The sequence below is a fragment of the Diprion similis genome, chromosome 2, assembly GCF_021155765.1.
Source record: "Diprion similis isolate iyDipSimi1 chromosome 2, iyDipSimi1.1, whole genome shotgun sequence".
Taxonomy (NCBI): domain Eukaryota; kingdom Metazoa; phylum Arthropoda; class Insecta; order Hymenoptera; family Diprionidae; genus Diprion; species Diprion similis.
In genome coordinates this window covers 10,868,015-10,879,263 of record NC_060106.1, presented here as the reverse complement: position 1 = coordinate 10,879,263, position 11,249 = coordinate 10,868,015, and the positions used below count along the sequence as shown (strand labels likewise).

Sequence of the window (11,249 nt, the reverse complement as noted above, 5' to 3'; positions counted from 1 at the left end):
GGATTTGCAATATCATGTGTTCGGCTAGTAATACACGTGGAAGAAAGAACATGTGTCATACTTTGATCTGCTGAATGTTGACCATTCATGGAGACGGAAAATAACATTTATTATGGAAAAACGTTCCTACATGTGAAGTTTAGCAACCGATTACATTCACAAACTTTTGCATTATATTTTCTAAATTTATTTACCCATGCGTAATGTTCAGATTTTCCACTTTTTATTCTAATTCTCACAAAATTATCATTCTCAGGGTAAAAATTATCGATTATTCAACAGTCTAATACGAAATTAAGTAGGTTTTCATAAGTTTTTAAACATCTTGATAAGCAATAGGCTACTTGACAGAAGCAAGTATATAATTTAACAATGCATAGAGATACTTGATTAATGTTGCTTATGCTGATCATCTATTCAATCATCTCACTTATTCCAATATCAAAAAACAAAAAAAAAATTACCCTAGAGCAGCATTTCTCAACTTATGAAATAAGACATTGTATTTCATGTTGAATTCATTAGGTTTGATAATTGGATAAATTATGACTGGGATGACTTTGTGACTTTCTCACAGTTTATGATTGCTCAAATAATTTTACCATATATTGTATTCAACTATACAAGTTGAATTTGGTTGCTGTTTTCCGTAACAGAGAATCTCAATTTTGTTGAGTTGAATGCATTTACTGTTCGTGCAACAATATCGTTCTTGTTCAAGATCTTTAACCCTATGTATAATTTTTAGCTTCTTATAATTTCACTAGTGATGAAAGTCCTACAATCCCACAGTTGTGAAATGCTGTCTTAGTGTAGACAATAAATATGATAAATATTGAAAGAAGATTTACTCATGGTAACAATGTTTCCTGGAATTATGAAAATATGTTTGCACCTTGGGAAATGAATGGAGTCTGCCATGAATAAATACGTCATAATATTTCTATTGCAATATACAATGGAGTACACTGTTTGGTGAATTGAATCGATCCCAGCGTCAGCTAGGGTAAAATGAACAGAAAATTTCCAATGCTGAGGGAATAATGATAAAATAACTACATATATTATTAATAAACGGTGAAAAAAGTATAGTAAGATAGAGAATAATGGAAAATTAATTAAAACGGTGTCCAGTCGATGAAGATAAAAAAGATTGTTTGAGATAAAAAGCATGGTGTTGTTATACATATAAAATGATATGAAAAAAAGGTGAAATAAACTATTGTAAACATTTGTATTGACAGAGTTCTGAGAATTTATTTGTGATTATTGTATAGCATGTGATTATTTTACACTCGTTTATTTCATTTGATAGCGCTCAAAAAATACTTAGTTACTATAATCATTGTTACTTTCATCATTCTTTCAATTTGGCCGCAAATTTACGTATAATACGAGCTGTCTTTACTTATTCGATATTTTCGCGACTCATGTTTTATCTCCCTAGAATAATCAATTGTCCAAAGAATTTCCCTTGCTTTGTAACGGAAACCTCATAATATTACGTTGAAGTTTCAAGTACTTTTATTGTTGCAATTAAAAAATTTGAACTTCGAAGTTGGCGGGGAAGAATCGCAAATCGATTAGCGTGTATCGAACCTTGAAATAGCTGCGCCAGTGTAGCGGCTCAATAACGAGACGCACGCGTTGCGCAGCACAGTTGCGCAGCTTGCAATCGGTAAACTACCGAAAACTTCAAAACTGAAGGATGAGCAAGAAATACGGGTATTCAACAATATTCAACATTCTGTAATAGCTGATGCAATAACGAACATGAGCAGCGTAACATACATTTTGGACAATGGAGGATACATGGCAAAAGTAGGCCTTTCTAGCGATACTCCGAAGTAAGTTTACATTTATTTAGTTACTATATTCTTTTTGGTTAGAAACCGACTTGTTTTTCGCATACTCGCTCGAAATCCGTAAATCAGACGAGAAACGGGACGGCGAAGAGTTATTATCAAAGAATACGTTCATCCCGAATCGTGAATAGGATTAGTACATGGACAAATTTCAATTTGTAGACTGGTTCCGAATTGCATTATGAAAGCGAAGAGTGAGCGACGAAGACCCTTTGTCGGTAAACAAATCGACGAATGTCGCGACGCGTCCGGCTTATTTTACATATTACCGTTCCAAAAAGGGTATTTGATTAATTGGGACATTCAAAAAACCGTTTGGGATTATATTCTATCAAAAGAATGCTGTCCGGCCAATCTTAGCCAGATGCCTACGATAGTAACGGAACCTCTATTCAACTTTCCGTCTATCCAAGAAGCAATGACAGAAATATTTTTCGAAGAATACGAGTGCCAAAGTCTACTTAGGATAAATGCCACTGGATTATCTTGTTACAACTATAGGCATAAGAATCCAAATACTAAATGCTGCCTTATAGTTGATAGTGGATACAGCTATACACATGTCGTGCCTTATGTTAACGGCGTAAAGGTCAAGGAAGCAATAAGGCGAATTGATGTAGGTGGAAAATTGTTGACAAATCACTTGAAGGAAATAATTTCCTATCGCCAGTTACACGTTATGGATGAAACCTACGTTGTAAACCAAGCTAAGGAAGACTCCTGCTTTGTGTCGCAAGACTTTTACAAAGATATGGAAGAAGCTAAGCTAAACTTGGAAAACAATACAATAGCTCGGGATTATGTTCTACCTGATTACACAACACTCAGGAGAGGATTTCTTAGAAAACCAGAAATTTCTGGAGAACAGCAGACCTTACGCTTGAATAACGAACGTTTTGCTATTCCTGAAATTCTCTTTCACCCATCGGATGTCGGAATACAGCAAATGGGTATTCCTGAAGCAATAGTTAACAGTGTAAAAGCTTGCAATGAAGAAACATGGCCCCATCTCTATATGAATATAGTTTTGACTGGAGGTAATGCCAAGTTTCCTGGCTTCAAAGATCGAATTTTAAAGGAGGTCAGAAGCCTTTGCTCGTCGGAGTTCACAGTAAACATTACGTTACCTGATGAGTAAGTGAGCTCAAGTCTTACCACAGAGTATTTTCCAGTTCTTGAATCATTTCAGCTTTCAAAGGTAAATTTCTCTATCTTATTTCAGCCCCATTACTTATGCTTGGGAAGGTGGAAAAGCGATTTCTAAAGACCCAGTATTTTGTAATATGGTAGTAACGCGTGAAGAATATGAAGAAGAAGGCCAAGCACTTTGTTATGAACGATTTGATGTTTAATTTATTCTTATTCAATGATCACTTTCTAAGAAATAAAAACTGAAGATTTTTACAACAAAGCATGTATTTTTTAAAACTATTATCGGAGTACCACAGAAGCTGCTTGTAACCAAGTACAAGTTTTAGTTACATTATTTACTAAAAACCATTATAACATATTGACATTCTAGAACGATTTGTTATTTGTAAAAGCTTTTAATTTCAAAAAATAGGTTTTGGAGAAATGAGACCGAACACATGTGTCAAAAAGAAAATGTTACAGCTTCATTGTTCATTGTTTGCTTGAAATAAAGCATCCAATGTGATTACTCCAATCACACCAATTCCGAAATACTTTTCGATTTTATAGTCAAATCATTATACTGTGGTATAGTTGCGAGTCTATACTAAGTGTGAGGGAACAACTGTCATAGTTATTTTGTGACGTGGAATGATTCATATTTACGACTTTGTGATCAGTACAACTCAGCACAGGTTTTACATTGTTTTGTACAGATTTAGATTGATTTCATCTGAGCCATTAGCTCTTCGAGACTAGGACCACTCGTTTCAGTTGATACAATCTCAGGTTCAGGATCGGTAGGTCGTTCTGGCAATGTATAGGCTTGTCTGACTCCGATATTAACAGTCGCTGATGTGTCTTCGATATCTGATACTGTCTCATCGATGAGAGAAATACCTTGAAATTAAAGATGTAAAATTAATTGTTAGATTTAAAGTTTGTTGGGTTGGCTCAGCAGCAGCTTGTTTTCGAAGTTACGTTTCAATTATACAGAGTTGTGGCTGTATCTAGCTGAGAATTTTACTGATCGAATCGCATGAAAATTACCCCATTCGTTATCTTCGTGTAAAGGCGTATCGTCGACTTCCTCTTTTAAGACTGTAATATCCTTCGGTCTAGCCTGATATTCTTGCTGCCTTTGTCGGCAGTATCTGTCATCACAGTTTGGATTCGGTCTGAGCGTCATCGTTGGAAAGAAATCCAGCATTGCGTTGTAGCCCAAATAAAAAGACGTATCACCAAAATTCAGAAGATATTTCAAAGTGTTTTGGACTAAAAATCCAGCTACTATTCCCATTGTCGTAGGCAGAGATGCTGCGCAAACTCCGTCGCGTTTCAATGTCTTCTCATCTATGTTTGCAGCTACAACTAGAGGAGGCGCACACTGTAAAATTGTTGTAAAAAATCAATGAACAAGCAAATGACATGATGCACAAAAGATCAATGCTGAATTACTGGAATATCTTGCGTATGTATGTGCAAGTTCTAAGCTGAATTTTTACCTACACCGAAACAAGCGGACTCTCCAGGTACAATAAACTGTATATGTCCAGAAACGGCGTTTTCTGATACTCCACTCTCAAACCACTTTTGATCGAGTTCATTGCAAGCTGTGTTTATAGCCATACGGGCTTCAAAATTATCAACGCAGCTCAATACCAAATCTACTGCTCCATTTTTCAAGCTTGATTTACTGTAAAAATATCAATGCGTGAATATCGACAAAAGTTAGCATTTTTTCCTGTAACGTTAATTCCAAACATGTTCCGCTGTAATCCTATTTAACTTCTTTTTGCGCGATACCTGATGGTATCCATAAAGTGTTGAAAGTTATCAACAGTTGTAATATTATAGTTGTGAGTTTCTATTTCCACATCTGGGTTAATGGCTTGTAACGTTTTTGCAGCTGCATCAACTTTGCTCAAGCCAGCCTGATGCGGTTGAAAGAAGAGCCTGTTCATATTAGCCAGTTCGACTTTGTCGTAGTCGAAAAGAACCAACTGGAAAACAAATGTAGAATATGTTCATAAATAATCATATTGAGGGTAAACTTCATAATATGTTACAATTAACGTGAGGCATCAGCTTCAATTCTTTTTAATTTATATCTCTATATAGATGCCAAACTTTGAATGCAATGGAAAAGTAGTTGGAAAATTCGTTATATCTTCAAAATCAAATAACGATCAACTTCATTTAAAGATACCTTGCCGATACCGCATCTTGTGAGCATTTCCGCAGTTACACTTCCGACGCCTCCGACTCCCACAACGGCGACAGTCAGCTCTCTGATTTTTTCATAGTTGTCAACAATGCCCATACGCTTTAACGCCATAAGTCGACTGCGAATAAATAATATTCATAATGAAGTTTGACAAAATATAACCTGTGGCTAATATAATGTGCTTTTGATCGCACGTGGATATTTTTATTCGACATTGTAGAACGAGTACCAGATATCTTCTCACGTTTCTGATAATTCTCTTGTTTATTACGGAACTTATCAAGCTTTACCTGTAAGGATTTGAGTCAACAACTTCGCTTGACATTTGAGCAATTTTTTGCCTGACAGGTGCGGCATTTTTACTCTTCTCGTTTGCTAATTCAATCTCTAATTCCGCGATTCTAGATTTCAATTTTTCTACGGTATCCATCTTTCGGATTTGTTTTTTCTGTAAAATCACGTTGAAAGCTGCGATATTCCGCCAGCTGTCACTTTACACAGCTGAACGCTAATCTTGACACGTCACGTGTCCGAACAACGTTCGCTTTAGGCGGTTTAATCGACATTGTGAAGATGGCGCTAGTGTCCCGATTGTTTCATCTTGGCGCGAAACGAATTTGAAATATAAAATTCACTACTCATTCCAAGCTCGCATGCATGTAAAGGGGATTAAGGTTTCCGTTGCCAGCTTGGCAGTAAATAGGAAGCTGATGCCTTACAAAATCACAGTATCACCGGAGGTCATTTATGTTTACGAAATGTCAAAACATAGCCACCGAAAAATGAAAGTAGATTAATAACGATAGAAGCGTGCAATTGTCATCTTTGCGTATGAGATCGTAAAAATTGTGGCAACTATGTGTTCCGGTTGATAAATACAAATTGCATTTATCACAAAGCAATCGCGCGGATAAATGAAACATTGTGCTTATCAAAATCGGAACTACAATAAATAAATACGATAAAAGTTTACCGAAGCAGATCTGAAACATAAGATTAAATGAATCGATTTTGAGGGGGGCTACTTCGCAATAAACTACTCATAGGAAACCGTACAGCGAAAGCATAGTTATTTGTATTTGCAATGTTTAGCCTTTGTCGTAACTTGTCAATAGCCATCGATTTACCCTGAAATTACAGATATCGGTATCGGATTCCGCGTGATATCAAGAATGTCATCACTGATGAGCAATTGGCGGGTATTAAATATTTACGCTATCTTTCTCAGTAGTTTAATTCGGATTATGTGTATTAAGGCTGTTTGATTGTTTAATTATCGTAATCTCAGCATATATTCTTCTGATCAATCTTTGGTACATTTATAAGTTACGTACATGTATATAAACTACCCGTTTAGGTGGAATAAGTAATCTTATCGTTCAACGCACGAGTCTTTTTGTAAACAGATATTTTTATTCACCAGTCTGTCTTTTGGAATTTCCAGAGGCATTTCTGTAAATGAATTAGACGTTTTTAGTGTGATTTATTGAAACTGAAATATACCTCTACTTACTTTAGATTCGTATGTCAATTTTATAAGTTCTATACAAAGTAGTTGTAAAGTTGTAAAGTATCTATATATTTACAGATATATGTGCCATTTTTTCGTTATTTGCTTTCAAGCTGACACAGAAATTTCAGCCACTAAGCCTAAAAAACATACTAATATTATTACACAGTCGTTTTAATTCGGTAGGCAATTTCACTAATCATTTCTTCTTAAACGAAAGACGACTTCACAGAAATAAAACCAAAATATGATATTAATATCCGGTTAAGGCAATCAAAGGATTATATACCATAATAGATTAATTACTCACAATTCTCCAAAGTATATATACACGTGTGTAACTTAACACTCGGGTAAATGCGTAATTGAAAATTTCATTCAATCTTCCATAACATTCAGAATTCACTTATCTACTTGAGCAGGCTAATAAAAATAATTTGCGAAAGACGGTGTGCCTACTGTATTTTAGAAATTCCGCGATGCGTATATAGTGTAGTTAATTTATGCCTGTGCACGACTTCGCGAAAATGTCAAGCCATCTACCCGAAACTGATTAAATTTTTGCTTGACGTATGATCAAAATTTTTAGATAAAATTAGGAATAAACCATTTTTTCTGTATTAAAAAACATTTCCAGTAAGTCTCTGTTACAACGTTCCATACGTATAATATACTATAAATTTATATCGAATTTGTGGTAGCTTGTTAGTAAATTAGCGTGAAAAACGTGCCCGTCATTGTATGTTATTCACGCAACGAATTACAGGTACAGAATCACTTGTAAAAAATAGTTGCAACCATTTAACACATGTTAGATTTTTCATACAATTAAAATTGGATAGTTAGTCGGTAGTGAAATTTTATCGATTGTCGAGCATACACGGAAAAAAATGCATAATTCGCTGGACCAGCAAGTCTTACTGTTAATCTAATCAGAGCAAAAACATTTTTTGCAATAGCTAAAATTTTGCTAATTTATCCAACGGGTTTCCCACATTGAAACTCTACTCGTCTACGATGATAGATTCAATGGACGTGTTATGCAGATTCTGAATGTCATATAATCTAGATCGTGATTATGGCGTGAATACCATAGTATATTCACTTTGACATTGGAGAGTTGCTGTTTTATAATTGGCTATAAGTTAATCTGATCTGAATTGAATTTTTGCTTTATCGTTACTTGCTGAACAGCCTGACATTCTTGGAGTCATCATTTGTTTTTTCGTGCGAGCAAGTATATCGTTAAATCAAGAAATCATGCCGAAGCCACGCGCAATAACTTTGCGTTAAAGACTCTGAAGCGTGACCAATTGTGCACAGTCAAGTTTAGGGTTATCGCACAGTTTCTCGTCGACGTTTCAATTCTTATCGCGTTTGGATTCATTAAGACGTGTATTAGGTTAGCAAATTTTTCATTCCACGTACGAGGGGAACGTTTCTGCAGTATAAATCGCACTGCCAAATACTTGTAAGAAGATATGTAATCATGCATCTAAATTTAACTAAATATTTAACTACCAAGAAATTGATAAAAAACCAAAAAAAAAAGAAGAAAAAATCAGTGCGTAATGATTGACTGACAACGAGAGCGAGAACTGATGGGTAAAAATAGTTACACAAATCTAGGTAGCAATCCGTGTTGCCTAAAGTTGATAATAGGAGCAATAAATAACAATTATTTGCTTTAAAGATTTCGTATCATCGTTGAACACTAAAAAGATTTATTAGACTGGTTAGCGACCTTCCTATGCGATCTTGGTCCGATATTAGAAGAACGTTGATTGGAAAAATCAATTCAAAACTTCCGGCCATCGCGTTCGTGGAATAGTCATTACAGTTTCGTCACCGGCTCGTTACCAGGACATAGCGAAACATTAAAACAAATATTTCAGAGGACAGGATTGTGAAGAGCGTGCGGACGTTTTCTTTCTCTGAACTCTATATCGAATTTTCGATGTTACCATATTTCGCCCTGAAAAAAAAGTTAATAACAAGTAAAGTAACTTCATGTCCTGGGTTAAATGACCTTTGTTAAACATGCTGAAGGTGCGCTGCTGGCCCTTCTAAAACCAGTCCTGGTGGTAACGTTGCGAGGTCAATTGGGAATACCCTGGGGGATTTGAATTATGCAATTCACTTGGAGACAATGATTTTTTATACTAGAATTTAGATCTCGTACAAATTGTTTGGTCTCACTTCATCGTATAAAACCGATCCAGATCGACGATCAGCTCTATGCGGTTCGTCGCATCAATCGTCGTCCCACAGGAATTAATAAATTCCGCGTCGGTTGGTGGGTACGTATTGAGTTTTGTTTTAAAACGAGGTTCGCCCAAACGACTGCTAATTACGCCCACTTTGCAATAACTATATCGACCAACATCAGCCGCGTCGATGAGTAACCAGCACCTACACTTATTTTGTGTTTGCTGTCTTTTATGTGCTAAAATCGTTCAAAACCATACCTTAGATACAAATTACAATTCTACTTCTGCGCAGAGAATTGCTGCGATATGTTGAATCCCGAGTTCGACTGTATCGTGGAATTTCACTCTGCAGAGTAGAAAACGGAACTATCCGTGCCGAGTTTTGCGACAGGTATAATGTTCAATTTTTTCATACGATAGAAAGTTACCGCAGTGAAAATATTCGAGCAATAGGTGAGCAATATAAGCGATTTTTCGTGAACCGTACGCAAAACTTCTGTAACTGATCAGTAGAGAAAATAAAATATGTGGGTACGGTGGAATCAGAAGGAATATCTTGGCTCGCGCTGTAAAATGGTAATGCATGCAAGAAACGTTCAAATAGTATGGAAGTGTGTCATGCATAGTATAATATGGTATAATCGATAGAACTTATTGCCAGACAAGACATTCACACTGAATTAGCCACGCGGTAATGCAATTTCAGTTGCAGTTATTTTCAAGCCACAGACAATTTGGCCTGTTCTTTTTTCAAACAGTTTCAATAATTGCTCGGCCTGTCTTGACCAAGCAAGACAGTTATAATGACTCAATGTAAGTTGTATGTTTCGGAAAATTTGCCCTGCTGTAAGAGGTTTCATGAAGTTTCTAACCATGAAAAAATTCTCAGGGAATTTTATGACCAAAATTAATTCCAGAACTCATTATAATTTTAAGTACGAATTTATCTGATGCGTCTGCAGTTCGTTATTGTTCATCCAATCTGATGTGCAGTCACCTTTCTAATTTGCAAACTAATGATGAGTAATTAAAAATACCACTGTTTAGTAACGTATATAGGTGCCTGCATTTCCTTATGATGAAATGATGAGTTTTATTAGTTTGATCAATTTTACAGTCGATTGCAGGTTGTCGTTGAACTATAGCACACATGTGCAATAAGGCTGACGCACCGATCGTTTGTTCGATTCAGTTTACGGAACGTGAATAAAATATTTACAAACGATCTTCAACCTTGCGAAAGATTATGTTCCGGGGTAATGTTTTAATAATATACTTGCGACGCGATCATTATTCGTTTTTCCTCCTTCAACCCTCAGAAGTCGAAATGAAACTATCCTGTCAACTCAAGGTGGAAAATCCCGTTTGTTGCCCTATCTGTTTCGATATATACGTAATGTAACGTTTTGACATTCTTTCAGTCGCTCTAATTGGTCCGGTTCATACGATATCTCGAGCGTTAATAGCGTTGCTCTCTTGATACCCGATAGCCAGGAAACCTATGGAAACATGCGGGAAAACTACGTGCGTAAATGTGTCGTGAAATTTTTTACCACATAAACAATATGAGGGAACTTGAACTTCCGAGGTCGGAAATTTTATTTCCTGGATAAAAATAAATGATCATTGAAAATTATAGAATTCGGAGAAAATGACCGTGGACGAAACGTCAGTGCGTAATTTATTTATATCATAAGTTGTTGAAGATTTTTTCAAATTCTTAGACGATAAATATCTTAGAATTGTCACAACAAAGGTATTTAGACCAACGATAATAAACAGTACGAATATTTCAATTTCGAGTTTCGATATGTCTTTGAAGATTATTGATTTGTGTAAAAAAGCAGCGTAAATCAAGTATGGCTGGAATAGTAGGGTAACGTGGAAAACGACGGACCCCCAAAAATAATTTGAATTTAAAGTATTCTTTTTACTATAATATTGAGATATTATTCGAGGTTTGTTGAATATGTGTTGAATTGACGTATGTAACATTCTTTTAGGGCAAAAAAAGTTTGTCTTTCCGATTGAAAAAAAATTATATTTTAGATAAAGGCCATTTGCTCCGGAATGTAAATTGTCTTTTTCATACATATTGATAGATAATCAAATATATATTGAATACAGGTGAAATTGAAGGAGCAGTGATTAAGAACAAAAAAGAAGAAAAAAAATTGTAAAATTTATGGACAAGGTCCGCCTTGCAGTGGAATTTTTCTTTCTTCAAATTATGGCAAAATAAGCCACAAAAATTAATTAGCCGCTCAAGAGATCCATCGCGCCCCCACATTCCCCTATAAATACAG

The 11,249-nt window shown here is 35.6% G+C and overlaps 2 protein-coding genes across 2 annotated transcripts; one reads left to right on the top strand and one right to left on the bottom strand.

Moving 5' to 3' along the window:
- The first annotated feature begins 1,682 nt into the window (after window positions 1-1,682).
- Window positions 1,683-3,509, top strand: LOC124415843 (actin-related protein 6). The gene is made up of 3 exons (XM_046896518.1): window positions 1,683-1,847; window positions 2,028-2,999; window positions 3,088-3,509. Exons 1-3 carry the CDS (start codon window positions 1,774-1,776, stop codon window positions 3,215-3,217), a joined length of 1,176 nt encoding a protein of 391 aa, XP_046752474.1. The 5' UTR covers window positions 1,683-1,773; the 3' UTR covers window positions 3,218-3,509.
- Window positions 3,510-3,634: 125 nt separating this feature from the next.
- LOC124415842 (ubiquitin-like modifier-activating enzyme 5) lies at window positions 3,635-5,743 on the bottom strand. Its single transcript, XM_046896517.1, has 6 exons — window positions 5,514-5,743; window positions 5,206-5,341; window positions 4,803-4,999; window positions 4,506-4,692; window positions 4,047-4,383; window positions 3,635-3,896 (listed from the first exon to the last, which is right to left on the bottom strand). The coding sequence occupies exons 1-6, from the start codon at window positions 5,651-5,653 to the stop codon at window positions 3,715-3,717; spliced, it is 1,179 nt and encodes a 392-aa protein (XP_046752473.1). The 5' UTR covers window positions 5,654-5,743; the 3' UTR covers window positions 3,635-3,714.
- Window positions 5,744-11,249: the final 5,506 nt, after the last annotated feature.

Excerpts from the sequence above, each read along its gene's own strand:
- LOC124415843 (XM_046896518.1), top strand. The coding sequence starts at position 1,774 with ATGAGCAGCGTAACATACATTTTGGACAATGGAGGATACATGGCAAAA. Across the intron at positions 1,848-2,027 it reads CTTTCTAGCGATACTCCGAA|ACTGGTTCCGAATTGCATTA; the intron begins GTAAGTTTACAT and ends TTCAATTTGTAG. Across the intron at positions 3,000-3,087 it reads AACATTACGTTACCTGATGA|CCCCATTACTTATGCTTGGG; the intron begins GTAAGTGAGCTC and ends ATCTTATTTCAG.
- LOC124415842 (XM_046896517.1), bottom strand. The coding sequence starts at position 5,653 with ATGGATACCGTAGAAAAATTGAAATCTAGAATCGCGGAATTAGAGATT. Across the intron at positions 5,342-5,513 it reads GTTGACTCAAATCCTTACAG|TCGACTTATGGCGTTAAAGC; the intron begins GTAAAGCTTGAT and ends ATTTATTCGCAG. Across the intron at positions 3,897-4,046 it reads ACACGAAGATAACGAATGGG|GTATTTCTCTCATCGATGAG; the intron begins GTAATTTTCATG and ends TTTAATTTCAAG.